Source organism: Candoia aspera, chromosome 2 (assembly GCF_035149785.1).
Source record: "Candoia aspera isolate rCanAsp1 chromosome 2, rCanAsp1.hap2, whole genome shotgun sequence".
In the NCBI taxonomy this organism is placed as follows: Eukaryota; Metazoa; Chordata; class Lepidosauria; order Squamata; family Boidae; genus Candoia; species Candoia aspera.
Window position 1 is genome coordinate 29,421,797 of NC_086154.1, and position 27,344 is coordinate 29,449,140.

At 39.2% G+C, this 27,344-nt stretch overlaps 1 protein-coding gene across 12 annotated transcripts in view; it reads left to right on the top strand.

Annotated features, from left to right (window-relative positions):
• MITF (melanocyte inducing transcription factor) overlaps nt 1-12,729 on the top strand; it is a 151,977-nt gene extending 139,248 nt beyond the window's left edge. For 6 of the 12 annotated variants that reach the window (XM_063291569.1, XM_063291572.1, XM_063291570.1 and 3 more), the window contains 7 exons: nt 422-517; nt 3,377-3,494; nt 5,622-5,780; nt 6,717-6,773; nt 8,219-8,294; nt 9,168-9,315; nt 11,663-12,729. In XM_063291569.1, coding sequence (XP_063147639.1) covers nt 422-517; nt 3,377-3,494; nt 5,622-5,780; nt 6,717-6,773; nt 8,219-8,294; nt 9,168-9,315; nt 11,663-12,070 — 1,062 coding nt within the window. In that variant the 3' untranslated portion in view covers nt 12,071-12,729. Of the gene's footprint in view, nt 1-421; nt 518-3,376; nt 3,495-5,621; nt 5,781-6,698; nt 6,774-8,218; nt 8,295-9,167; nt 9,316-11,662 lie in introns of all 12 variants that reach the window. The other 6 variants (XM_063291577.1, XM_063291573.1, XM_063291575.1 and 3 more) reach the window with 2 other exon arrangements.
• Nucleotides 12,730-27,344: the final 14,615 nt, after the last annotated feature.

Genomic DNA, 27,344 nt, shown 5'->3' on the forward strand with positions numbered 1-27,344 from the left:
TTTTCTCATTGCTCTTCCTTTAACATAATATAATGCAAGGTCTATAACCAATCTTGAAGTTTAGGGTGGGGCTCACATAATCCTGAAGCAGGAGATAGCTTTTTAAGGCAAAAAAATTGGGGGTGGTCAAAGAAGATTTAGGGGCAAAGGCGCCACTGCCGCTAAATTAAGTAAGTAAATTGGGATATGTATTTCTTTATTTGTTGAATTTAATACATGACTCTGGGTGGCTAACAATATTTTAAAAACAGAAAAAAAAACCAATACTGTAGAACAGAATTATAAATAACATAAAGAGCATCTGGGAATAGATAAGACCTATCTCATATGTCCAGGAGGTCTTTCCTTTCTGAGTGTTTGATGTGTATTAACATATTTTGCCCTAATTCACATTTCTGATATTCTTTACCTTTTGTTGCAGATGGATGATGTAATTGATGACATAATCAGTTTGGAATCAAGTTATAATGAAGAAATCTTTGGTTTAATGGATCCTGCTCTACAAATTGCAAATACGGTATTTTGTTTTCTGTTATGTCTTTTAGTTTTTGCTCTTGTATGACTTAGTACCTCTTTTTCAGAAGGCCATTTAGGTTGTTTTTCTTCATTATAGTCTGGAATATATAAAGAAATTACCTTCGTTAGTAATGTTATTAACCTATCATCAATAATTTGACATGGGATGATAAACATGTACAGGAAGGTTATCTGTTTTTTAGGGATATAGAAATCAGCCAAGATCCAGTTTGAGAATTGAAGGTGGTGTGATTCAATTCAAATTGGAAATTTGAGATTCAAAGTCAACATGATTTGTTTTGGGGGAAAAATGACTATAAACTGTAATGGGGAAGCATCTAAATTCCTGTAGCTTCATATTTTGACAAGATGGGATGAAAATAGCCATTATGGTATACTCTAATCCTGCAGAACGTCAGCTGGATAGCTTCAGGGGTCTCTCTATAATACTATTTCACATTCACCTTTTTAAGGCAATGATGAAAATTTAGACCAGTCTCTATGGTCTTTGACTATGAAATTGTGCTGAATCAATGCAGAAAGAATCTGACTCCAACTTTAAAAAACCTTTTGAAAAGCAGTCTGTTACTCAAAGTCAAAGAGTCAACCTTCATCTATCACTGGCTTTTTGAGTTGGGAGACTTGATGACAAGGCTCATTGGCAACATTAGCCTTTTTGGAGGAATGACAGAGTACATGGTGTTTGCACACCAATTTTTAAAAATCTCAGAAGTCATATACTGTGACTGTAATACACCACAATATAAATATTGTGCATGATAGCATTAGTCTGACAGCAAGCACGTTATTTCAGAATTACTAATGTACTCAATACAAAGTAAGACAACAAGAAAAAAAGAAAAAGAAAAATCTGTGTCTCTTTCTCTCTACAAACAGTCTTGCCTCCTGAGACCAAAACAGTAGAACACAATACTCCTCCACATGGCCTGAATGGCAAGTTTTGCAGAAGTCATAAAATTCACTAGCGTAGTGTTCATGTCAATATCAGAAAGCTGATCATGTATTTTGTCCATATTTGGAAGGAAAGATTTCAAGCAATGCTTGAGATTCTGCAAAGCCACTTTATCTCCAAGTCCTTTAGAATCTTTCAGGATTTGAAAGAAACTGATTCAACTTGATGTCTCAGTTTACTTGAAGGTTCAACTCCAAAGTGTCAATTCAGTTTCCTTCCAATCATATCATACAGTTGAATCATTGCACAGTCTTACTGTATGAGTGTTTGTGTGTGTGTGCGCACGCATGCACACATTGGTTTATCTTTGCTAAGAGAGTGAGTTTCTGTCTGTACTAAGAACCTCAGATTAGAATCTATGATTTACCTTCTCTGTTATTCAAAGTCCAGGTCAGGTTTGTTACCATTGCTTCAGAATTTAGAAGAGCAGAGTGTAGAAAGTGTGCTTGGATATTTCCCCAAATCAAAGAGCACTTCCCAAAACCATATCATGAATTTTTGAGGACTGCATCTTGTTAGACAGCTACAGTATACAGTAGCTCCTTGGTATTTCTTGCAGCTTCTTACTTGAGACTGTGCCAGAACATTTAATCCTTACAGGTTGTCTGTTAAGTGGAAGATTGATCTACATATAAAAATTCCAGTACATTTATCCACTTGAAATCCATAGCCAAAATCCACATAGGAATAATGTTGGCAGATATCATATTGAAACACATTAACCTTGCTTTGGTAATATTCGTGCCTAACCTCAAAATTCTTTGCTCTGGTCAGATGTGAGGCCCCCTAAAGCAGAAGATAAGCAAAATCCCAATAAAAGAAGATGTCTCCTTGCAGCCCATGAATAGTTCTACAGAGGTAATAAGGATGCTATTGTTCAATAGCAAAGAGAAGGCCCAGTCTGTAACAGTGATAACTGTGCTCACTTGCTATTGAGATATTCACAGAAAATCTCATTTTCATGAGGTGCAATAAATTAAATGTTACAAATAATTGCAATGGACCTTTATCTAAGGGTCACAAGTGATAACATGTTTGATTGGCTTTGATTTGGTAAGAGCACACATATCTTCAAAACTGGTTTATTCTTGCTGTTTATTTTTTAAGTAGAACATTCAGATTTTCACAGCGAACTATACGTTAAAAACCAGTTATTGTACTTTTTACCAAATGTTCTTAGCTATATTTACCAAAGAGTAAAGTCCACTGATTTCTTTTAGACTTGCAAGTAACCATGGAGAAGTTGTTTAAAATTTTCTTTAATATTCTTCTATTTAGCCATTTGATCTATAATGTAGATATACAAAGCAGCAGTGATTAGCAGCCCAGAACTTTAAAATGAATTAGTTCTAAGAATTTTCTTAAAATTATCTGTTTTGATTTTGTGTTTAAAAGCTAAACACTATAAAACAAAATTATCATCCCTGCAAATAGAATTCCATAGTTCTGGTGCCCCTAGGGAAATTGTGTCTTATGCACCATACTAAGGAAAAAGAATACAAAATAGGGTCTTCAGAAATCATGTTAATACCCAGGTAAATATTCCTGTAGAATAAAATAGGCATTAGGGTCCTTCTGGCTGAGGCTGTTGAGAGGTTTAAACATCTAAATTTGCACTTTGAAATGGACCCTCTGTTGGAAAATCATGAATTCATTAGAGAACCCTGAACAGCTCAAACCCTATAATACTTCGTTGGCTGCATTCTCTGAAGCACACCTCAGACATCCGCAACCAGATGTCACCTTCACTTCTGGTGGAGCTATATTGACAGGCAAGCAATGATACAGAAGTGTCGGTGGCTCTTTGCTCTGAACTTCAACTTCAAAACTATCAAGGGTTTTTGCAGGGAACACAGGAAATAACATCTCTTCTCTTGTCCTTTGCAGTTACCTGTCTCTGGCAATCTAGTGGACCTGTATGGGAACCAAGGCTTGCCTCCCCCAGGACTTAATATCAGCAATTCCTGTCCTGCTAACCTTCCTAATATAAAAAGGGAACTCACAGGTAAACAAGAACAGTAGTTTTAAAACTATAATAAATACACTACCTATGGAATTTATGTAATTTAATACTAGAAATATAAAACTCCTGCTGGATTAGACCTCAAAACTATCTACCATATCTATTGAAAGGAAGATAACTGGGGGGCTGGGGGTGGGAGTGGGGGAGATAAAGACAGATAAAAATTCTGTGCAAAGACCAGCTTCCCCACATTCAATTTAGAATTGCCAACTTCAGCTGAAAGCAATATAGTCACCCTCCCCAATAAATTGTCACACTTGTTTGTGCATATATGAATGTGCATTGATATATCTGCCAAGAGTCAGAATATAGGGCCAGAATGCTAAAAAACAACAACAACATTGAATTAACAACTATTGATTAAAGTTAATTGCCTATAAAATTTTCCACTTATAAAATTAATTGACTTTCCCATATGCACATAAACAGATTCCCCTCCCTCCTTCCAGCAGAAGCTCAAAGAAGTAAGAAAAAGGAAGATTGGTGAAAGGGGAGGAAATCTAAAAAAAACCAGAGGAGTGTTAAACTTCATTAGATGAGTACCCTTTCTCAAGCAAGGGCTAATCCTCAGTCTTTAAATAGATACTTTTCAGCTCCCCAATTGAGTCTCCTGGGTTTCTCTTTTTTTCAGCAGCTGTTTCTGTTCTTACTTAAGACAAAATTCCCCAAGTCCACAAATAATTTGCGACAATTTTGCTCAACAGCATCCAATGCAGAAGGATTCTTTAGCTCTCATGCCTTTAAAGGAGCTATCCTTCATTCATTGAAAGTTCCCTTATGCTGAATCAGATCATAGGTCCAATTAATGTTGGGGTCTCCACAATATCCTTTGAGAAGTTCCATAGAAAACCCCCCCACCCCCTGCCAACCAAGATTCAAGTGGGATCTTTCCCAGGCTTCAAAAGACTAGGACCCTCATAATGTTCTTGCTGTGCTTCCAAAACGAGGCCAGCAAAGTCTCGGCCCTGTCAGAAGAGCAAGGGTGCAGTGATTTTTGCTGGTGCTGCTAGGGAAGCGTGAAGACATCTGCACATGGACAGTGAGAGGAGCTGTCCTTCCTCCTGTCTAGCAAGGCTCCATAGTTCTACTGCACTTAGCAGGGAAAGCAGGCTGGCTGGGAGGGAAGGCAAGGGAGATCAGGATGACCTGAGGTTACCAGTGAGAACTGCAGTCTTGTGGAACACCTTCCTGAGCCTAAGCAAGAAAAGAAGTAAAACTTTGATGGCCAGGAAGATTTGTTTCTCTGTGGTAGCTGAAGCATAAACGCTATTCAGCGTAGGGCAGTGTTTCTCGACCTTGGCAACTTGAAGATGTGTAGTATTCAGCTCCCAGAATTCTCCAGCAAGCAAGCTGCCTGAAGAATTCTGGGAGTTGAAGTCCACACATCCTCAAGTTGCCAAGGCTGAGAAACACTGGTGTCGGCAGAAGTGAGCCCAGTTGGCAAACAGTCCAAATCTCTGTAAAACAGCTTCATATGGAGTAAAATGAGTAATGGGTAAAATAGAAAGTGCATAGCACAAAGGCAAATGAAGCTTTGCTTGATGACCGAGCACCTTTTTGGTTATTAATTTGCTTAAGGGTCAGTCGTCACATATACACTATGGTTCATATAACAGCCTGAAAATAAATGATTTTGTGTTCAAATATGAAATGTCATGTTCTCTGAGAAAGTTCCTTGTACCAGTCACGTTGTATGGACCTACAACAGCATCCTTGAATCGATGGGCAAGTCATGAGTTCAGAGAAGGTTTTCATTAATGTATAGTGTTTGCCTTTCATTTTTAAGGAAGGGACTGGGGGAAAAAACGAAGCCAGCAAGGATAAGGCATCGCTGTGTCTGATGCAGCTTCATTGAGGAAGATGCTGCATTTGTTCATTATTTTGCATTTATAATAAAGAGGCCTTTATTACCCATACTTGGAATATAATCTGTTAACAAACTATATGTGCAGCCTTTTTCTAATTTACTGTTAGTAGTTAGAGAAAAAAAGGTGTTAGCTTTATTCCAGAATGTTGCTTCAGAAAGCAATGCCTTCCTTGGAGAAAACCTAGTATTTTAATGGATAAAATCCCATGTTGCACAAAATGACTTTTATACTTGTGCAACAGGACTTGGCCGTCTCGCTTCCCAACCTTCTGGAGAAGATTTTGAGGGTGCAGGGTACACAGGGGTACACGAAAAAGGAGGAATCTCTTCCTTTCCTGTTCTACTGATGGAAAATATTCTGACAGATGGAGGTTTAACTGAATGCAGCCCGTTATCCTCAGGTTAGCTGCTGCCTCAACTGAAAATGTTACTGTAATATGTTACTGCATGAAGGATATATTAATTATTTCTAACCTTTCAGGTGGCAGCATTACAGCTACACTAGATTCCAATGATTAGCTCACTTCAGCATGCCAGATCCACATAAGATAGAGACCCCCAATCAATTTACATGCTGTTTCTTGCTACTCTAAAGATACTAGAAACGGCAGCTCTGATTTTCTGCGATAAAAAGATATCCATCTAGAAAGTCTGCATTTTATCTCTGGGTCTGTGGCTTCCATTAATGGAAAATATAACATTTGGAATCATCATAAAATTGATTAGAGAGGAGATTTCACATTTATTGGTGAAATCCAGTTACCAACAGCATTATATTAGTGTAAAAGACCAGTGAATCTCCTTCTGAGTTGTTGCTGAGCCAGTAGACCATTGAAAAGAAAAGCAGTCTAGAATGTTATTTCTCCTATGCTAGTTTTCAAAAGCTGTGGTTTGTTTAGTTTGTTTTTCACCTGATGGACCGAGTCTTTGAATCCCACCTTTGCATTCAGAAATTCTGTTTTCTTGTTAAGGATATCCCTGAATGTTAAAATGGGTCCTCTAATGACAACTGGCCATACTATAAGGAAATGACAGAGGCAGTGCTCATGCTGCACATCAATAATCTTTAGTTCCCAGCCGTGATAGTTCTGGATCACTTAACTTGCACTTGTATCTCCAATAGGTCAGATTGAACATACATGATATTAGACCATGGAAATATACAAGAAGGCTTTGCTATGATGCAATGTTGGTGGTATATAGGTATGTTAGTCAGAGTATATATGAAGTAGAATGCAGCAGAGAAATATCAAAGTTTACTTTGCAAATGTTGCCGTTTAATATTTTCCTAATTCTAACTACTTCATTAACATGCATAGCATGTGTATTTCCCACAGAATCAGAGGCAAGAGCTTTGGCCAAAGAGAGACAAAAGAAAGACAATCACAATTTAAGTAAGTTCCTTGTTTCATTTTTTTAAATGATCACTTAACAATAGACAATAACCAATAGACAATGTTTTTTGTGATGTTAAGAGCTTACTTAATCTATTTTCATAATAATGGAGGGAAATTATAATTACTTAAATATTTCCAAATATCCAATCTTTCTTTACAGGGAATTACGTATTTGTTTGCTATTTTGTTACTTGATTTTTTAAAACATTAATTTTATACCCTGAAACTGAGCAAATTTTATAAGTAATTTAATAATTCTCCTCAATGTTTGTTTTAGCTTCTCCAATATAAAATAATATTATATTCACATACAGTTATTGTATATCTGATTAAGTTTTAATACAAATAATTTTTGGCTGGAATCAAAAACCCAAAGTGACATTGAAAATACCAAACAAGATAATAAAACCCCTGATAGTTTCTCCTAATATTCCTCCATCCACCCACCCACTTACCTTTAACACAAATAGTAAAGGGCTAGTAGGAAACCATTTTAATCTGGCACGGTTAACCCAATCATATCTCTACCATTCTACTGTGCCAAAGGCTTTCCCTGCTTCCAATTTAAGAACTGATTATAAATTATATATATTAAAAGATTTTGTGTTAGTTGATATCCTTATTTTTGCTTTTTAATTTTCAAATATCTCATTAAATATAACTAAAAAAGGGTTGATCTAAAAAACAATTATAATATGGCTCTTACCCGGTGATGCTCCAGAAGGTACTGAAAAGCTAGTTGTTCTCCCAGACCTCAGGGTAGGATGGTGGTGAGCCCCTGTAAGATTTGGTTTTGTTTGGCATGCTTTCTTTTCTGGATGCACATCTTTTTGTTCTCTTATTTTATTGTTCTGGCTTTTAATGGTGTAATGCGCCCAGAATCACTGGGAGTATGGCATTTTTTAAATCTATGTAAATAAATGTAAATAATAAAAGATATTCATTGTAAAACCATCTGGATATGATACTTAATCTGAATTTTTAAGCAAAATTCTTTAGTATTATTGGCTTCTTCATATCTTTAATATAACAGAAATCTAGCTACATAGATTTAACTTATTTTAAAAGGCCCTAGATTTATTATTATTATTATTTCAGGAGCTTTTGATTTATTTATTCTCTAAAGGCATTTGCTAAATACTTTTGCTGAAATCTTTTGTGATGTGACAATTTTAAATGGAAAAAAAAAATTAAAACAAAAATTAAAATGGTTCTTATTTAATTTTTGACGTCTGTGGATGTTGCTTAGAGGTTTTATTATGCCCAATTGGTGCCATGTTAAGTCTGTTGTAGAGTATTTTTCTTTAACTGAATTAAAGAAAGTACAAAGTTGTCTCTTTTTTTTCCTTTAAGGGAGCAGTTAATAATTTGGGTGGTTTGTTACCTTTTTCAAATGTTCTCTTCCATCTCTGATTACTAATTTTATACTGTTTTCTTAAAAGTTGAAAGAAGACGACGATTCAATATTAATGATCGCATAAAAGAACTTGGTACTTTGATACCCAAATCAAATGACCCGTAAGTATATAGTAAATTATTATGAGAAGGTACATTGCTTTTAAGAAATGAGTGGATATTTCCCTTATTTAGCAGAAATTCCTTATTTTAGGCAGTATATTTAACAATATTTGTATTATTGGTACTCACATTATCAAATTTTCTTGGGTAATGTGTTATTATGCAATTATCATAATTTGGATTTGTATTTCTCATTGTTATATGTATAGGCAAATGTAAGAATCCAGAGCACTGTTTTCCTTTTATGAAACAAAACAAACTGGAAATAAGTATTAGGGAGGTACTAAGCTTTTAAAGGAGAGCCAGTTTGGTGTAGTGGTTAAGGCATCAGGCTAGAAACCAGGAGACTGGGAGTTCTAGTCCTGCCTTAGGCACAAAGCCAGCTGGGTGACCTTGGGCCAGTCACTCCCTCTCAGCCCTAGGAAGGAGGTAAGGGCAAACCACTTCTGAAAAACCTTGCCAAGAAAACTGCACGGACCTTTTTGTGAGAAACAGTTCTGGGATGGTTAAGAAGTCAAGTAGCCATTACCAAAATGATCAACAGGTGCAGTCTCCTCCTCTTTACATAGCAAGAATGCAATAAAAAAGAGTAGAAGGTATCCTGCCCTAATTCAGCTGTATACAGGTTCCTTCTTTGAAAGTAGGTACTTGCTGGAATTATTGTGTTCTTCCTTGAGCCTCTTGCTTAATAAATCTGACACATCTGAATGTGGTGAGATCTGTTTGGACTATGAACTGCTTCTAGTGAATCTTGCTGTCTTGACTGATAGTTTTCTGACCTCCCAACCTAGCTGGGCCTGCTTAGTTTCTGAGGTCAGCCAGGTTCCTCTAAGTGTTTCTTGATAGACATAATGATCTGGGTTGTTCTTGCAGAGACATGCGTTGGAACAAGGGCACTATTTTAAAAGCCTCTGTGGACTACATCCGCAAATTACAAAGAGAACAGCAACGTACGAAAGAGCTAGAGAACAGACAAAAGAAACTGGAACATGCTAACAGACACCTTTTGCTCAGAATACAGGTTTGCTAATTAATATATAAAGGCAACAAGCTCTGTGATTGGTTTATAATTTGATTTATATCACCCTTTTCTATCCAAGGTAACTAATACCTCTTTTGAATCAAGAATATAAAAGGTTAAAGACATCAATGAAAAGTAATGCTATGATTGCTACTATATAATGCAGGGTTTCTCAACCTTGGCAACTTTCAGATGTGTGGACTTCAACTCCCAGAATTCCCTAGCCAGCATGCTGGCTGGGAAATTCTGGGAGTTGAAGTCCACACATCTTAAAATTGCCAGGGTTGAGAAATCCTGATATAATGTAATCATGGTTTGTTTTGAGAATGGTTCTAGAATATTAATAAGCACATAAGATAAGGACATAAAACCTGTTTAGGGATAATTCTATTTATTCCTAACAGCAAAAGTTCATAAGTAGGTAAGTCAACTTTTGTGCACACAAACATACATAGAGTTGAACATTTTTGTGTATGCATGAATGAAACATGAGAGTTTTTATTTTATCACAAATTCCAATTTTATCTGACCCATAGAACTATAGTTGTCAGGTGCATCTGTGCCTAAGCACATAAGCACATACAATTACCCTGGCATACTCCTCATCCTGCAAAGATTCAAGATGCATAATTGATACTTGACCATAAAACTGATGATGCACATGACAGCAGGATCAGGCAGGAGCATGAACCCATTTTCTCATGGTTACAGTACATTCCTCATGTTCTAGGCTGCCTATTAGTCATACCTGTGGCAACAGATACTTTAAATGTTACTTGATAGGAAACTTGGGACAAAATCCCAGTAGCTTGGTTGTTTTAGTGGCACTTTGCCCAAAAGTTAGATAACATGTTGATGTTCAGTGCCTGAAAAGGAATAGGCTGGGTGACCTTGGACCAGTCACTCTCTCTCAGCCCAACTCACCTCATAGGGTTGCTGTTGTGGGGAAAACAGGAGGAGGAAGGAATATTAGGTATGTTTGCTGCCTTGAATTATTTATTTAAAAAAATGGTGGGATAAAAATTAATACATAAATAAATAGAAATCCCACCCACCTTCCCCCTCAATCAAATTCTAAGGCTTGAATCTGATATAAAATACTAGATTTATTTAAGAAGGTTGCTGGAAAATTTAGCAGCAGAATATTTTGTCTCACATTTGCAACAGGGATGTAATATATTTGGTAGGGGAAAGAAATAAACTATTTTATGATAATAGACAGTTACTTTGTTAACTACAATAACTGGGAAGTAATTTGGTTATCTTTTTCTTTACCACAAGGGGGCAAATATATCTTGCTATTAACACTTTAGTTATTCCAGTTTCAGTGTTCCCCCTTCTCTTTTCTATCCATTCTTAGAAAATCTGAATAATTACTACTTTTTAAAAAAAAGCCCTGATCATGAAAAAAAAGTCTTCACAGAGTGATTTCATACATATGGTGCTAACAGTAAGGTATCTTTACCCTTGGCCTTTCCTTCCAGGCCACTAAAAACATACATCAGGCATTTTCCTTCAAGATAAATGATATCTTTAGGGCAGCCTTTCTCAACCTTTTGACCATGGAGGAACCCTTGAAATATTTTTCAGGCCTCAGGGAACCCCTGCACATTCAGGCTCAAATATAGGGCAGAAGTTACAAAATTATGATATTTGTATCATACGTCGGCCTGTACATATGCACTAATAGTGTTCTTAAACTAAAAATAAAGAATGAAACTTACTTTTTTAATGTGAAGTTGCCCACATTTGAAATAATTTTTTAAATAAATTGTGATTTCCCAGGGAACTCCTAGTGACCTCTCGCGGAACCCTAGGGTTCCACAGAACCCTGGTTGAGAAACCCTGCTTTAGGGTAACAGCTACCATGAAGGACATCTTTCCTTTTTCCCACTTACTAGGGGCAGTGTTAAGAGCAATTTTTTAACCACCCAGGAAGCAGGCTTTTAGAGAGCATAATGAAAATGCTAGCCCCACCTTGAGACAAAGTGTAAAGGGGAAACTGCATGGAAGGTATACCAGCCTTCTGCTTATTCTTAAGCAGATACCAAAAGCTGCTTCCCTTCGGGAGGATGCAGCAATTTCTTGATGTTGGCATTGTGGTGGAGAGAAAATAATTATCTTCCTTTCCCTGTGCGCTGTACCATAGTTTCCATTTTGGCCACGGCCCTTTCTTGATAGCTCATGTCTCGAATCAGACATATATTAGATGAACAATTTAATTAGTTGTGAGAGGATTTGGAATAGAGGGCTTGCCTGCTTTTAAGAAAAATGTTAATTTCTAAAGTTGCTGTTCTTTTTAAACCTTTTAAAACCATGTCTTGTTTTTCATTCATCTTTGTAACAGGAGCTTGAGATGCAGGCTCGAGCACATGGGCTTTCCATCATCCCCTCTACTGGCCTTTGCTCTTCAGAAATGGTAAACCGGCTTATCAAACAAGAGCCCATCCTTGACAACTGCAGCCAGGAAATCTTGAAGCAGCGTCACCCTGAGCTCTCTTCCACAACCACTCTTGACCTTACCGATGGCACCATCACTTTCAATGGCAGCCTGGCAAATGTGACAGAATCGGCCACAAGCACTTATGCTGTCCCTACAAAAATGGGATCTAAACTGGAAGATATGTTGATGGATGATACTCTGTCTCCTGTTGGAGTTACTGATCCACTTATATCATCAGTATCTCCTGGGGCTTCAAAAACCAGTAGCCGACGGAGCAGTGTGAGCATGGAGGATACTGACCATGCTTGTTAGTAGATATCATTAGTCAGGCCTCTCACAAACTTCTTCATTTCTTGATTGGTAGATTAAAGTAATTTGTTCTTTTTTTTCCTAATATTTTAATATAAGTCTACAGATAGCTCAGTGTATGTGACTTTTTTTAATGTTTGAAGAGACTTGTATATTGTTTTATAACTACCAGTGCTTCCAAAGTATAGTACTGTATCTGTGAACTAGATCTATCAAGGAACTCCAAATGATTTCATCTCTACTCAAAAGCAATAGAAACCTACAGATCAGCAAGTCCATGATCCACTGAAGATGAAACTTCAATATGACTATAAGTAAATGACTTGGAAGTGAAATGAAGAAGAATGTATAGAAACCAAAAAGAAAATTAGCTTTGTATAAACTATTTTTCTGTTGACTTAATAGTGCCTCCTTTTAAAAAAATATACAGTATCTATTAATTCATATAATCTTTCCCATGGTGATAGATAAAATATGTGTATCAACAGGTTACCTGTATAGAAACTAACTGATTTTAAATTTCAAGCTAGATTTAATGGAAAGGAGAGACATCTAAAGATTCAATGACATTTAAGTTTGTATCATCATAATTATCCATTGAGTGAGCATTCTTCAAAATTTTGTCTCATCTTTTCAAGAAACATTACTTTTAATAATGTCAAGGAATTCATGTTTTAAAAATACAAGACTTAAGATTTCAGATTCATAATACAAACTTAGTATTTTTCTGACAATGGGACATAAGAATTGATTTCCCCTTTTTTAAAAAAATGCATGGTACAAATATCTGATATAGATGAATTTTTCAATTATTTAATTCAACTTTTCATTCAGAATACATTTTTTTTAAAATATAAGAAAATACCTCTAGTCATTGCATCAAGTATTTTACAGCTTAAAACCCACTGAAAGAGAGCCAGTTTAATGTAGTGGTTAAGGCACCAGACTAGAAACCGGGAGACCGTGAGTTCTAGTCCCATCTTAGGCACAAAACCAGCTGGGTGACCGTGGGCCAGTCCCTCTCTCTCAGCCCTAGGAAGCAGGCAATGGCAAACCACTTCTGAAAAACCTTTCCAAGACAACTGCAGGGATTTATCCAGGCAGTCACCAGGAATCAAAAACTGACTGGAAGGCACACATACAAATCCCACTGAATGGATTGTTTTACATTTTTTGTGCACACTTCCATATAAGCTTTGGTGCAGGTACCTGTCTCTTCAAGAGTGGTTTTGTGACTATTTTGTATCTTACGGTCTTGTTTGAAAGGAATGCTTTGACACAGACAGAAGTTTAAATAGTAATGCAGATTTAATCTAGTTAACAAAATGAAGCTCAATATAAAACAAAAAATCTCGGGGTGGGGAAAATCCCAACATGCTCCTGTTTTAGTGATAGTAATGTTGTTGAAAATATGGTTGCTATATTCTTTCATACCGTTACATTTTTCAGCAACCGTGTTGGAAAAAAATTACTATCTCTTTGGGTGACTATGTCTTGAGCCCAACAATGTTAGATTTAACCATGCAACAGTGTTGCCATAAGAGCATGTTCTGTGCATCATCTACTCTGGCGTAGGCCTATGCAATAACAGTAGTGACACCTGTATTATTATCTTGCCTAAATATTTTACAGAGAGGTTGTATAATCTAACCAGCTGAGCAAGCGATAAAGCCTCCACCATAGCATGGAATCATATCTCCTTGAGAATGAAGTGCCTTAAATTTAGTCTTTGTGAACTAGCACTGACTTTGTGATATAAGAAATTGAAGGAGAAAGGGAGGGAGTCACACAGGAGTAGTTGTTGGGCTCGCTTATGAAATAAGAGCTTCTGATACTCCCACAGTCCTTGTTTTTCCTGAAGTTTTTAACTCCCTTGAGTCAGCTTTGCTTATATACAGTATTCAGGATGTCTGGGCTACTGACAGCAGACTAAGCCTTCAGAATGCTAGTGGGAAAGAGTGATCAAGTTGTTGTAAAATAAGGCTCAGAAGCCATAAGCTGCCATGCCGTTTTGCTTTATGGAACTTCCTTGAAACCACTAAGGCCAAATTGTGCTGCTCTCTAAATGAAGTTGCACAGTGGGAGTGGGACCTGGACCTGTTCTCAGCTTTGCCAAGCTCTTAGAGGCAGAAAAGATGACTTGAAGTTAAAAGAGAAGGATCTCTTTTAACCTCAAAATATTTTTCAGCACAGCAGTGACTCAATTTCCTCCAAACTGACTACCTGAACACTGATAATACTTAAGAATGTTTGTATCCACATGGTAGGGGTAGAAATCTGAATGCTTTTATTGCTAAGATACCTAATCAGCTCAGTATTCTTTGCAAGTTAAAAAGATTGCAAAACAATATAATCTGGAAATGAGTGTTCAGCCCGCCTACAGCAGAAACTGCAAGTTCAGGAGCCAATGAACAGTCTATTGTTGCCATATATCTACTTTCTCCAACCTGATGCCCACCATAGATGTTCCCAGACAGTATTTGGAGGCACCAGGTTGGATGAAACTGCCATATACTATCTAACTGTAGTTAGCATTTTATTGTGGACCGGATTCTTGATATGTTTTTTATAACTATTTTTTAAAATATATCTGACTTCGAGAGAGAACACTGTTCAAAGCCTGACCAAGCAGGCCATAGCCATCTCTACTGATAGCTTGATCCTAACCAAGGCAATTGGCTTGTATTATAAGGGTTTTTTTTTCTTTTTTAAGTGAATAAAGAGCTGGATCTGGGCATGCTTTGCAGGAGTCAGCTTTCTTGATACGACATTTTCTTTCCTTTTAACTTCAATGCAAACAGTGTAGGTTATGCATATTAAACAAACATATGTATTTGCTTCTTTTTGCACAACCCATTTCATTTCATGGAACTGTTGGGATGTCCATTATACAGATATAGTGAAGTTCTAAGCTATTCTTGATGCACATGGGGGGGGGGGGTAAGGGCGACAGGTAGGAGAGGAGGGGGAGGGAGTTTTTAATCTACTCTCTCACTTCTGTGGTTTTTATCAGGCATTACTGTTACAGACTTTCAAATCTGCCTTTGCACACTAAGGGCTAGAAATGTCCTTATTTCTTCTGCGGGGAGAAAACAAAACCTAAGATTTTTGATGCAGAAATTCTGCTCCTGTTTCAGGTTCTGTGATTGCAGCAACACATGTACGTAGCCTTCATGGTGAAACAAGGCTGTTCTTTTAAGAAAAGCCATTCTGCTGGATTCTGTTTTGTAGTGTTTTGAATCAAAAAATAGATATGCCACTTAGACCTAAATAAAATGCAACCATGTCCTGTCACTGAATTTACAGCATCTCATAGCTTAGTGGAAATACAATCTATCATCTTAGTTTCCCTTAGATGAAGTTTTTGCATTCCATAATTTCTGTTGTATGTTGTTTGGAATACAGAGCATTTTCTCATTTCACAGTCTGTACTGCTATATATTTGGCTTTTTCTCACTGGCTATTCACTCTTATTCTTTGGATTTTCCCCTTAATATGTTTACATTGGATTTTTCATATTGTTCATTTGTAGTTCATGCAAATCTGTTCTAGGAGATTGGTGCCAAACTTTGGAAGTAGAACATATGGCCCCAGAGGACTTTTTATTTATTTATTTATTTTGCCCATCATCATCTAGAACCCAAGGCCCACAAACTGAATAGGCTTTAAGTGTGCTGCATTTACAAGACAGATACCAGGAATATCAGGTATGTGGTAGAGCATAAAACCACTGAATCTCAAACTAAAGGATTCCATGAGCCAGATGTCAAAAGTAGAAGAGAGTCTTGAACTGGCTATTCAGTACATGGAGTTCAATTTCAGTTTTGCCGAAATCACACAAGACTTGTTAGTGCCGTGAGCAACTTCCTTACTATTAAACAGTTACAAAAAGCAATACTAACTCTTTTGCCTATGAAGCCTTTAGGATAAAAAGAAACAAACAACAAAGCACAAAATAATGCACTTACCACATTGTTGGACACAAAATGCTGTGGTGAAAAAGGAAATTGATGGTAAAAAAAGGCCTCTGTATCTTGAAAAAGTGATATGAATTACTGCCTCTAGTTCTGGATGTTTAGTACCATGCTGTTAATCTTTTCACCTGCTGTTGGCCACAGCAATAAGTTGTGTATGATCCATCGCACTGTAAATTATGGATCAGGTTAATGTAAGCCAATTAAGTAATTTGAACTGTTCCTAATAGATGAATTAAAGTGTTTTTTTCATGTAACGGCTTCATAATTCATGTAGAGTGCAATTGAATCCTGTGTTTTGAACCAAAGAATGACTTCCAGTGTGAACTTATGAATATGAATAACAAATAATGCCTTAGACTGCATAAATTTGCTTCAAATGATCCTCCCTTCCTTCCTTCTTCATTTATGCCATCTGGTGGGCTTGGTGTGACAATACAGATGCATTGATTCTGCATATTTTGCAGATAACGACAATATCATTTTTCATTTTTTCAGCAGCATAGGTAAATACAGCTACCAAATAAACTCTTTAAAAATAATTTTAACATTAATGTTAAAAATAGCAGCATACTTGCATAAATGGTGGCAATCTCAAGGAAGCAGGCAGGATATCAATCTCTGTACTCAAAGATTAGTATTTTAAAAATAACTGTATCATATCTTCCTGGGTATAGCCACATTCACATGTAAACATTTTTCTGCTTTGCAAAACTCTTAGCCTTCAAAAAGATTCACTGTTTTAACAGGAACAGCTAGATACTGGCAGAGCTGGTATCAATCTTAAAATTTAGTCAGCACTGAAACAAACAGAAACTCGGAGTACACAAGTGATTAATATCCCAGATTGCCTGCTAATAAGCTTTACCAGAATCTTAGTTTCTTCACTGGTCATTGGAAGTAAATGCTCTTGGAGTAAGAACTCATACCAAAGTGTTTCATAAATGAACTTGAGAAAATGTGTTTCTTTTCACATAAGATCCAAGATCTGTCCTATAAAGTATTACAATCTGCTTTAAAAGTTTTATCAATTTTTTTTTATCTTTTTGACATGGCACCTAGCAGACTAAATCCTATTTCAGAATGACAAACTATATGCTTTCCTAAAAATTGAATTTGGAACGAATTCTTGCTATCATCTGAATAGAACATGACCTACTGTATAGTGAACCAACTTCTCTGTGTTAGTCTTTCAGTTCCAGAACCATAAGAAGGAAGATTGGAGATCTCAAAATTGCCCATCAATGTTTAGCATTTAGGCTGTAGGTTTAGCAGACGTTCAAGTTACCTAGACTTTGCTGCCTCCCTTCTAAGAGATGCATGATATTTCTGTTTCAGTTACAGTCATTATGTCTACATTTGCATTTATGCATTGAAATAACATATGGAAACTCTGTATCACCTTTAGTCCACTCTCCATGATCCATTTCTCTTGGGGAGGTATAACTGACTGGATAAGTAACAGAATAAGAACAAAAAAAAAAAAGGGAATAGCTGCAGAAACATCAATGGGTAGGTAATTTTTTAGACACATTGTTCAGTATCATTCTGCAGCCTAATGCCTTCCAGGTGTTTGGACTTCAACTCCACAAATTTTCTAGCCAGCAGGGAATAATCCATGGTTTCTTGAACTTCATGCAACTTTCTTCTTTTCAGACCCCGAGTAAACTCATTATGTTGTTTCACTGATTCTGAAAATAATAAAGCACAACAGGGCTGTAGGCTGACATTATAAACAAGTCCAACTCAAGTCAACGAATAGTGACAATTTAAATGTTGGTGTAATTTAGTTTTTCCATATTTTGATAAAATATTTCCTGTGCCATGGTGTCTCTTGCACAGGAAATTGTGAAGCCTCATAGTGCAGTGGTAAGCTGCCTGAGATCAAGACAAAGTAGAAGTTAGCTGAGGAGGAGGAGGAGGCAAACATTCCAGCTCCATCCCTAACAGGTAGATGGAGTACTTGGGATTTGGTCTCCAGAAGGTGTTTTAGATTGTGCAGAAGCATGAATGCAGTATGTTTCTCTAACACCCTAAAATAGTTGTGTCTTTCCTGGAATCACCCTATAGCTACATAATCCTCATACTTCTGGTGATATTGTTGCCTGTAAAGTCAGGCACACCAAGTTTGGCGTGGAGCTGAAGATCTATTCCCTGAATTTGGGAGAGAAGCAACTTAACCTTTGCAAAGGTGGCTTTCTGCCTACCTGAAAACAGGAATCATACAGCAATTCAGGCAAAAGCAAAAAGTGTTTATTAAGGGGGGTGAAGACCTTTTATAGGGTGCAGAAACAAATGATACATGCATTCAGTATATGTGATACGTCATAAAGCAAGTAATCAAACAATAAAAGACATTGATTACATGTGAGAATTGAACAATAGAAAACATGGATTCTAGATAATATTCCACAAGTGGCAAATTTACGAGTTACAGTAGTCCCTTTCCCAACAGGGTTTGTATCTTTTAAAACTTGCAAGTGTATTCAAGGACTTTCAGAATACGCTCCCTCTTGTAGTTGCTGAAAAGGCAAGTTCTCACATACCAGAAGAAATGGCCTTGGCCCAGAAGAAAAAATGTTTTCCTAAAGTTAGAAAAGAGGCCTAGACTGCCATGTTAGAAATGCCAATATCACCTTTCCTTAAAAGCTAATAATGAAGCCTAACAATTCCAGGTAACAATATCATGTATGGCCCTTCATAAAGTCAGGAGACTGAATTGTGGCTTCTCATCCCTGTTGGTGTCACTGGTGCTTTAAGACAATTCTCAGAGTGACACATCTATGCAGCCATATTCCCAGTATTAAGAGCTCCCATTTCCTAAGGAGATTCTGTTTGTATGTATGTCTGATTATACAAGGTTTATGAGCTGTTCCAATCAAATCTGTCTCTTGAGCATCTTACAATTCCCATCATCATAAATTCAGATTAAAAACAATTAATGTAGCAATCTGAAAGAATAGCAAGCCAACAAATACATGGAAAATAAAGAAAAAAGAAAAAAGTAACCAAAAAACAACCCCAGCCAATCAATCAATCAATCAAACAAAACAAAACAAAACAAAACAACACAACACAACAACACAATCAATGATCCCCAAATGAAAAATTCCATTCCTGAGGCCCCTGTGGCCTGACTGAACAGCCATGCTTTAATTTCGTTGTTTATTCGTTCAGTCACTTCCGACTCTTTGTGACTTCATGGACCAGCCCACTCCAGAGCTTTCTGTCGGGCATCACCACCCCCAGCTCCCCCAGGGATGAGTCCGTCACCTCTAGAATATCATCTATCCATCTTGCCCTTGGTCGGCCTCTCTTCCTTTTGCCCTCCACTCTCAGCATCTTCTCCAGGGTGTCCTGTCTTCTCATTATGTGGCCAAACTATTTCAGTTTTGCCTTGAATATCATTCCCTCAAGTGAGCAGTCTGGCTTTATTTCCTGGAGGATGGACTGGTTTGATCTTGCAGTCCAAGGTACTCTCAGAATTTTCCTCCAACACCACAGTGTGATGAACGCCTACCTAAGTTTCCAACCAGACTCACACAAGAAGCTTATGGATATCTGATTTATTACTGGATAGTATGCAAATTCAAGAGCAAAGCTGAGAATGGCAAAAGCATGGGTCTTTCAAACAATCCTCGGAAGCAGCTTGGGAGTTCATGGCTACCATGGCAGCCATGGGCCTGTTCCAGATTATTCAGGACCCAACTAGAGACAGTGGCCTCACCCCGGACCTAGTTTTCTTGTCGGAGCAGTGGCAAGATGATCTGAGGGGAGAATTACAGCTTTCCCCTTTGTCATGGTCGGATCATGCCCTGGTGGCCTTGAGATTCTCTCGTGCCGCCCCCCTCCGCAGAGAGGCAGGTCCCATTCGATTGGTCTACCCCTGGCGACTGATGGACCCTGCTGGGTTTCAGAGGGAGCTGGGGGTTATACCCGAGTCTCTCCTGCATGGTCCAGTGAAGGCCCTGGCTGCTGCCTGGAATAGGGAGGCAGCTGGGGCCTTGGACAGGATCGCTCCTGTGCGGTCTCTCTTGCCCACCCAAACCCGGCACTCCCCGTGGTTCACAGAGGAGCTGAGGATTTTGAAGAGGCTTAAGAGACGCCTAGAGTGCCACTGGAGGAAGACAAAAGCCGAACCTGACCGAACACAAGCTAGAGCTGCGATTAAGGCCTACCTTGTGGCGGTAAGAGCGGTGAAGCGCCAGTACTTCTCCGCTGTTATTGCATCCACAGAATGCCACCTGGCGGCCCTGTTTAAGATTACCCAATCCCTTTTAGGGAAAGGAGAGTCAGACTTCCATCTACAGGGCCATGTGGAGGAATTTTCGGGGCACCTGCAGGATAAAATCGCTCGGATCCGGACCAAGTTGGACTCCAAGTGTGAGACAGTCGGAGGAGATACCCAGGGAATGTACTTACCAGGTTATCTGGGATCAGTTCGATCCTGTTGAACCCGAGGAAGTGGACAGAATCCTTCAGACTATAAACGCTACCTTGTGCCAATTAGACCCATGCCCCTCCTGGCTGGTGAAAACAGCACGGGAGGTGACATGTGGCTGGGTCCAGGCAATGGTAAACACATCCTTGAGAGAGGGGGTGTTCCCAGCAGCCTTTAAGGAAGCGCTGGTGCTCCCCCTCCTCAAGAAACCATCTCTGGACCCTACTATACTGGACAATTTTCGCCCAGTCTCCCACCTCCCCTTTTTGGGGAAGGTGGTTGAGAAAGTGGTGGCTTTGCAGCTCCAGAGGGTTCTGGATGAAACAGATTATCTAGACCCCTTTCAGTCAGGTTTCAGGCCTGGTTATGGGACAGAAATGGCATTGGTCACACTTATGGATGACCTCTGGTGGGAGCGAGATGGAGGCAGTGCATCCATCCTTGCTCTTCTTGACCTCTCAGTGGCTTTCGATACCATCGACCATGGTATCCTTCTGGACCAACTTAGGGAGTTGGGGGTGGGCGGCATGGTTCTGCGCTGATTCACCTCCTTCCTCCAGGGTCGGTCCCAGTCGGTGTTGATAGGGAGCAAGAGATCCAGCCTGCGTCCCCTCCTTTGTGGGGTGCCACAGGGTTCGGTATTCTCTCCACTCCTTTTTAACATCTACATGAAACCACTAGGTGAGATCATCCGTCACTACAGGATGAGGTATCATCAATATGTAGATGATACCCAATTGTACATCTCCATCCCGGGTGAAGTAAGTGATGCTGTGGCCACCCTTTCTGAGTGCCTGGGGGCTGTGGGAGCCTGGATGGGGGACAACAGGTTGCGGCTGAACCCAGGGAAGATGGAGTGGCTGTGGATTAATGGCTCCTCGATTTCTGGGAAATTGTCATCTTTAGTTCTGGATGGGGTTGCACTGCCCCAGACAGACCCGGTGCGTAACTTGGGGGTCCTCCTGGACTCACAGCTCCTGCTCGAAGAGGAAGGACTCACAGGAACATTGGAACAGGAACCATGACACACAGTTCCAAAGCATCGATCTTCCTTTGCTCAGCCTTCCTTATGGTCTAGCTCTCACAGCCATATGTTACTACGAGGAATACCACTGCTTTAACTGTGTGGACCTTTGTTCTCAGTGTGATGTCTCTGCTCTTAACTATCTTATCGAGATTTGTCATTGCTCTCCTCCCAAGGATTAAATGTCTTCTGATTTCCTGGCTGCAGTCAGCAACTGCAGTAATCTTTGCACCTAGAAATACAAAGTCTTTCACTGCTTCTACGTTTTCTCCCTCTATTTGCCAGTTATCAATCAAGCTGGTTGCCATAATCTTGGTTTTTTTGAGGTTTAGCTGCAAGCCAGCTTTTGCACTTTCTTCTTTCACCTTCATCATAAGGCTCCTCAGTTCCTCTTTGCTTTCAGCCATCAAAGTGGTATGTTCTGCATATCTGAGATTGTTAATGTTTCTTCCAGCAATTTAAACTCCAGCCTTGGATTCCTCAAGCCCAGCACGTCGCATGATGTGTTCTGCATACAAATTGAATAGGTAGGGTGAGAGTACATTGGATTCGCCATTCACCACCAGCACCGTCAGCCACTAGCCATCCTTTTGGCTTTGAGCTAGCTGTGTCATCACATCTGGGGCTAGTTGAACTCATCCTCTGTTCCTCCCCAGTAGCATTTTGACCATCTTCCGACCTGAGGGTCTCATCTTCTGATGGTATACTGACATATCTCTGGTTGTACTGATCCATTTAGTTTTCATGGCAAGAATACTGGGGTGGGTTGCCATTACCTTCCCCAGGGATCGTATTTAGTCTGACCTCTCTGTCATGACCTTCCCATCTTGGTGGCCCTTCACAGTTTAGCTCATGGCATCATGAGCTCTATTAAAGGTGCTCAAGCTCCAGCACCACGATAAGGTAACAATACTTTGCTAAAGCCATGCTTTAACAGACTTTCTAAAAGCCATGAGAGAGGGGGGTCATTCTACTATCCTGGGGCAACCTGTTCCAAAAAAAGAGAGGCACACCTGGAAAGGCACACAGGTATACAGATGACAGTCCCTGAGAGAAGAGACGGAGTGCAAGCTGTCATACCTGATCTTATTAGGAGGGCAGATGTTACTGGAAGAAGGTGATCCTGAGGATAGCCAGGCCCTGAACTACAAAGGGTCTTAAAGATGACAACCAGCACCTCAAATTGCACATGGAAGCCAGCTGGTAACCAATGTAGTTCTCAAGGTAGGAGAGATACATCAACATACCAAGGCACACCCATAACTACTCTAGTACCTGCATTCCAAATCACTTGTGGCTTCTAAATGCTCTTCAAGGGCAGCCTATGTTGAGTGTATTTCAATAACCAATTGAGAAATGACTAAGACATGAGTCACTGTGAGTAAAGCCTCCTGTTCCAGAAGAGGTCATAACTGGAATACAACATGGAACTGTCAGCCTTGTGAGGTAGACCAGACAGGAAACACAGATGAGCTAATTCTACCTTGTGTAAGGTTACATTAACAGAAACTTGCAAGTCTGAAAGTACATTTCTCCCCTTGTCCCCTTTACAGCCTACAAAACTAGGGACGGTCCTTCTGAGCTGCTTGCCCTGCCATATTCCTGCTGCTGCCTAAGCTTCCTTTATCTAACTGTTCCGTTGGCTGCATCTCATTGCCCTGTCTCCCAAAGTCATTTCCACATACTATTACAGGAGCTGTGCAAGGACCCTCTTGACTGTGGTTGCTACCTGGTCACTGAGAAGGACTACCAAGTTATAAACAAATTCAGGGGAGTGCAACACTGTCCAGAACTAAAGATGATATTGTTGGAGTTTGCACAGCATGTGCAGAGTGCTGGAAAGCGTTTGGCATGAGAAATCAGAAAGAAGACATGAGGCATTTCAGCAAAAAAGTTGTATTCAAAGAAAACAGAAATCATAAACAGTTTCTCATCCAGATCTCTGGATGGGGTTCAGAAGCTTTTTAAATACAAAAGAGCATATTTACAAGTACACGCACACTCGCAAGTGTGCTGAGCAGAAGGGTTGAAGAGAAACTGCAAACAGGAGAAGCAAGGGGCTGACGCTGTCAGAGCGGGTTATTTAAATGCAAATCAAATAAGGAACTGGAGGACAGGTTTCAAACTACAGTTTTCCCATATAAGGTCATTGGACACTTAAACCTTATTGACCAAATGAGGCCTGACCTTTTGACTCTGCCAAACACTTAAGAAATGATTTGTTACCATGGATACCTTGTGTTTCTTTGCAGCTTATTTCCAAGCAGCAACAAATAATACCAACAGATATCTCACTGGAGTTAGATGGTTAGCCTCAATTTATTCCTTCCCATCCAGACCCTAAAATTTCCAGGAACCTGGACCTAGATGTAAAGCTAAGTATCATCACTGTATTGACAATAACCTGGTCCAGTGTCAGTGGTTGGCCTCACCTAGTGACTTTGTGTTCATGTTGAATTGGAGTGGGGAGAGAGTCGAGCCCTGCGGCACCTCATAGCTGAAGAGTCTAGAATCTAATCTCTCCCAACAACTGGAACATCCCATTTGGGAAAGAGGAAAAACACTCCATAACAGTGCTGTTGGCATTTCCTTGTTTTTTTGCAAGGAGCAAGCCATTAAGTTACTATGGTAACAAATCACTCTGACAGAATCAGAAAGTCAAACTTAAGTATCCTTAGTTTTGGGTGTGAAAAGATGACCATATTAGGTAAAGCTTTTAATTGCCCTGGAAAGATATTTTGCCTGGGCTTGTTAGTTTCATTTTCCTTTCTACACAGCCTTCCTCCCAGTCCTCTCTGAGCACATGTGAATGCACAAGCTTGTAAAATATGTATTTGTGCTTTCTGTAAATACATTTATTTTTATAGAAATACCTGGTGTGTGTTTTTTCTGATCTCTCGGGCCAAATGCTTTCCAGCACTCTGCCACAAGTGCTTCCCAATTCCCAAACTTTGAAGGATACCATGACTGAGGGTATTGAAGACTGTTGAGAGATCAAGCAATACCAGGAGCTTGCACTCCCCTTCTGTATCCCCAAAACAGAAAGTTGGAGACCGGTCGATAATTGTCCAGAATATCTGGGCCAAACTATGACTTTTTGAGGAGGGTTTTGCACTCCTGCCTCATTCGTGGAGAATGGCAATACCTCACACACATTCAATGATGAAGTTACCACTATCTCCTTCTGTCCCTGGAAGATTTCACCAGGCAGGAAAGCCAGGGTTCTGGACTACCAATAGAGAACACAGTCTACTGCCTTAGGACTCAGAGGATCAACTCATTCTAGATAACTTTGCAAGATGAATATTAAGTTACTTCCCAGGATTTGATCAGCTTGTGTCCAACTCTGAGGAGATCAAACTAATTTAGCTCTCCAGATGCCTAGAAAATTCCTTACAAATGGTCTTTCCCCTGCAGGGGCAGAGGCCAGGCAGAAAGAACCCCGAGAAAACACAGTTCAAAGTTGGGCAGTTTTTTTGGTTGGGGCAGGGCCATAATCCTTAAAAGGAAATATTTTGTGAGAGGGGACCAAACATGGAAAACAAGTAAGTGTGAGTAGGCTCTCTCTCTGTCTCTCTGTCTCTCTCTGAGCAGTAGGCTGGGAAGAAAAAGATATGTATCTCTTGCTGGAGTCATGAAATGATCTCTGAAGAAAGCTTTCAGCTTTAGATTGATGGCCACATCAAAGTGGGCCTAGGCCTCAATGTTTCCTATTCCTGACAGTGAAATACTTCTTGTGAGAGTGTTGCTGAAGGTTTATCACAATGCTTGAGGTCAAAAAGAGCCAAAGATGAGGGAAAGTTGGACAACTAATGGAAAATATTTAAAGTAGGCAAAAGCAAGAAAATCAGACCCGAAAGTATAAAGGGTGTGGGGACATACTGTTGAGGAAAGAATTAGGATGGAGAAGGAGACTACCTATTAGCAAAACTGGAAGACAGGGATAGGGGAAGATTATTTATTTCTTTATTTTCCAAATTTCTATCACTGCCCATCTCTCCCAAAAAGGGGACTCTGGGCAGTTTACAATAAAATCACAGTTAAAACATATAAATTACAATATAAATAGATCTATAAAAATAAAATAGATATAAAATATAAAATCCAAGCAGTGCAGATCTTGCTTGTTGGGGAGAGATCTATAATACTAGCCACCCCCAAGATGAACTGGTGCCCCTCCCACCCTAAGTGAGGCGGCAGAACCAGGTTTTTAGGTTCTTCTGGAAGTCTGGGAGTGAATTGTTGGCAGAGTGCTAGAAAGCATTTGGCCCAGGAGAGATCAGAAAAGTCACACCAGGCATTTCTATAAAAATAAATTTATTTACAGAAAGCACAAAAACGTATTTACAGGCTTTGCATTTCCACAGGCTCTCAGGAGAGATTTCTCTCAGCTGCATACTCTCTGCAAGCCCAAAGAGAAGGGACTGAGTAACAAGCTAACTGCCCTCGCTTCAGGCTATGCAACTATTAACACCTGAAAAAAGGACAATTAAATTCAACCTCTTCACCTGGCCAAAATGGTTAGTTACCATAGTAACCTTAATCTGTAACAGAAAACAATATACCAATATGAATGAGCCTGTCTCACCTCCGGGGGCAGAATATTCCAGAGGGTGGATGCCACTGCAGAGAAGGCCTGCCTCCTGGACCCCACCAGGTGGAATTCCTTTACCAGCGGGATTCGTAGCATGCCCTCTCTGCATGACCAGGTGGGGTGGGTCGATGTTAGGGTTCAGATCCAATATCTATATCCAATTATAGATATTGGATCTGACATCTGGGCAGGGTTCAAGTTGGGTTACATAGAAAATAATTTCTGCCTTTTACTGCCACTTTGGTATCCCTTAGCAAATAAAAAGATCTTAGAAGATGGAAGAGAACTACTGGAGGAAATGAGTGGATTTCTATGACTGAATAAAGATTGATTGATTGATTGATTGTTTGATTGACTGTTTATTTATTTATTTATCTCATTTATATGGCCGCCAATCTCAGGAAAAGTGACTCTGGGCAGCCTACAACAATCCAATAAAACAATAGATATATAAAGCAAGCATTACCTAAAACCATTATTAAAAAGCATTAAAAACTATAAAAGCAGAACTAAAACAGAGAAAAGAAAATAATAGACAAAGGGAACAAACCAGCAGCTTTTATGTTTACTTTTGGCTGTTCATTTCTAGTTAGCTTATGTAGATCACAAGATCTATGAATGGTTTATGGCTTTGTACACATAAACGTTGTGTTAACTTAAGAGAAAACATGCATTTTCTGACAATTCCCAGCCATAGTACAGCCAAGCTAGAAGCCAGGAGACTGTGAGTTCTAGTCCTGCCTTAGGCATGAAAGCTGGCTGAGTGACCTTGGGGCAGTCTCTCTCTCTCAGCCCAACTCACCTGAGGGTTGTTTTTGTGGGGAAAACAGGAGGAGGAAGGAGTATTAGGTACTGTATGTTCGCCACCTTGACTTATTTAAAAAAATGATAAAGGCGGGATAGAAAATAAATAAATAAAATAAAATAAAAAATAAGTTCAGAACTGGAAGAAGGCAATGATGAGAATGGTGGAAAATTGATCTGGGGCAGGTTGTAAGAAAGGTAAATCTGTGTTTATGGCTTGAACCTGCATTCTAGTTTTGTTATTTCTGTTATATGTTGCAGCTTTACATAATTTCTCTGACAAATGCAGAACTAATGTGACATCCACATTAGTTCCATATGATCAAGCCTAATTCAGCATGGACCAAGGAAATTCGTGTTGCTCTAATGTGAATTGTGATTTAACATTCCAATTTGTAAGTTCTTTTGTCTGAAAGTAGCATTTAATTTGCATCACCGGC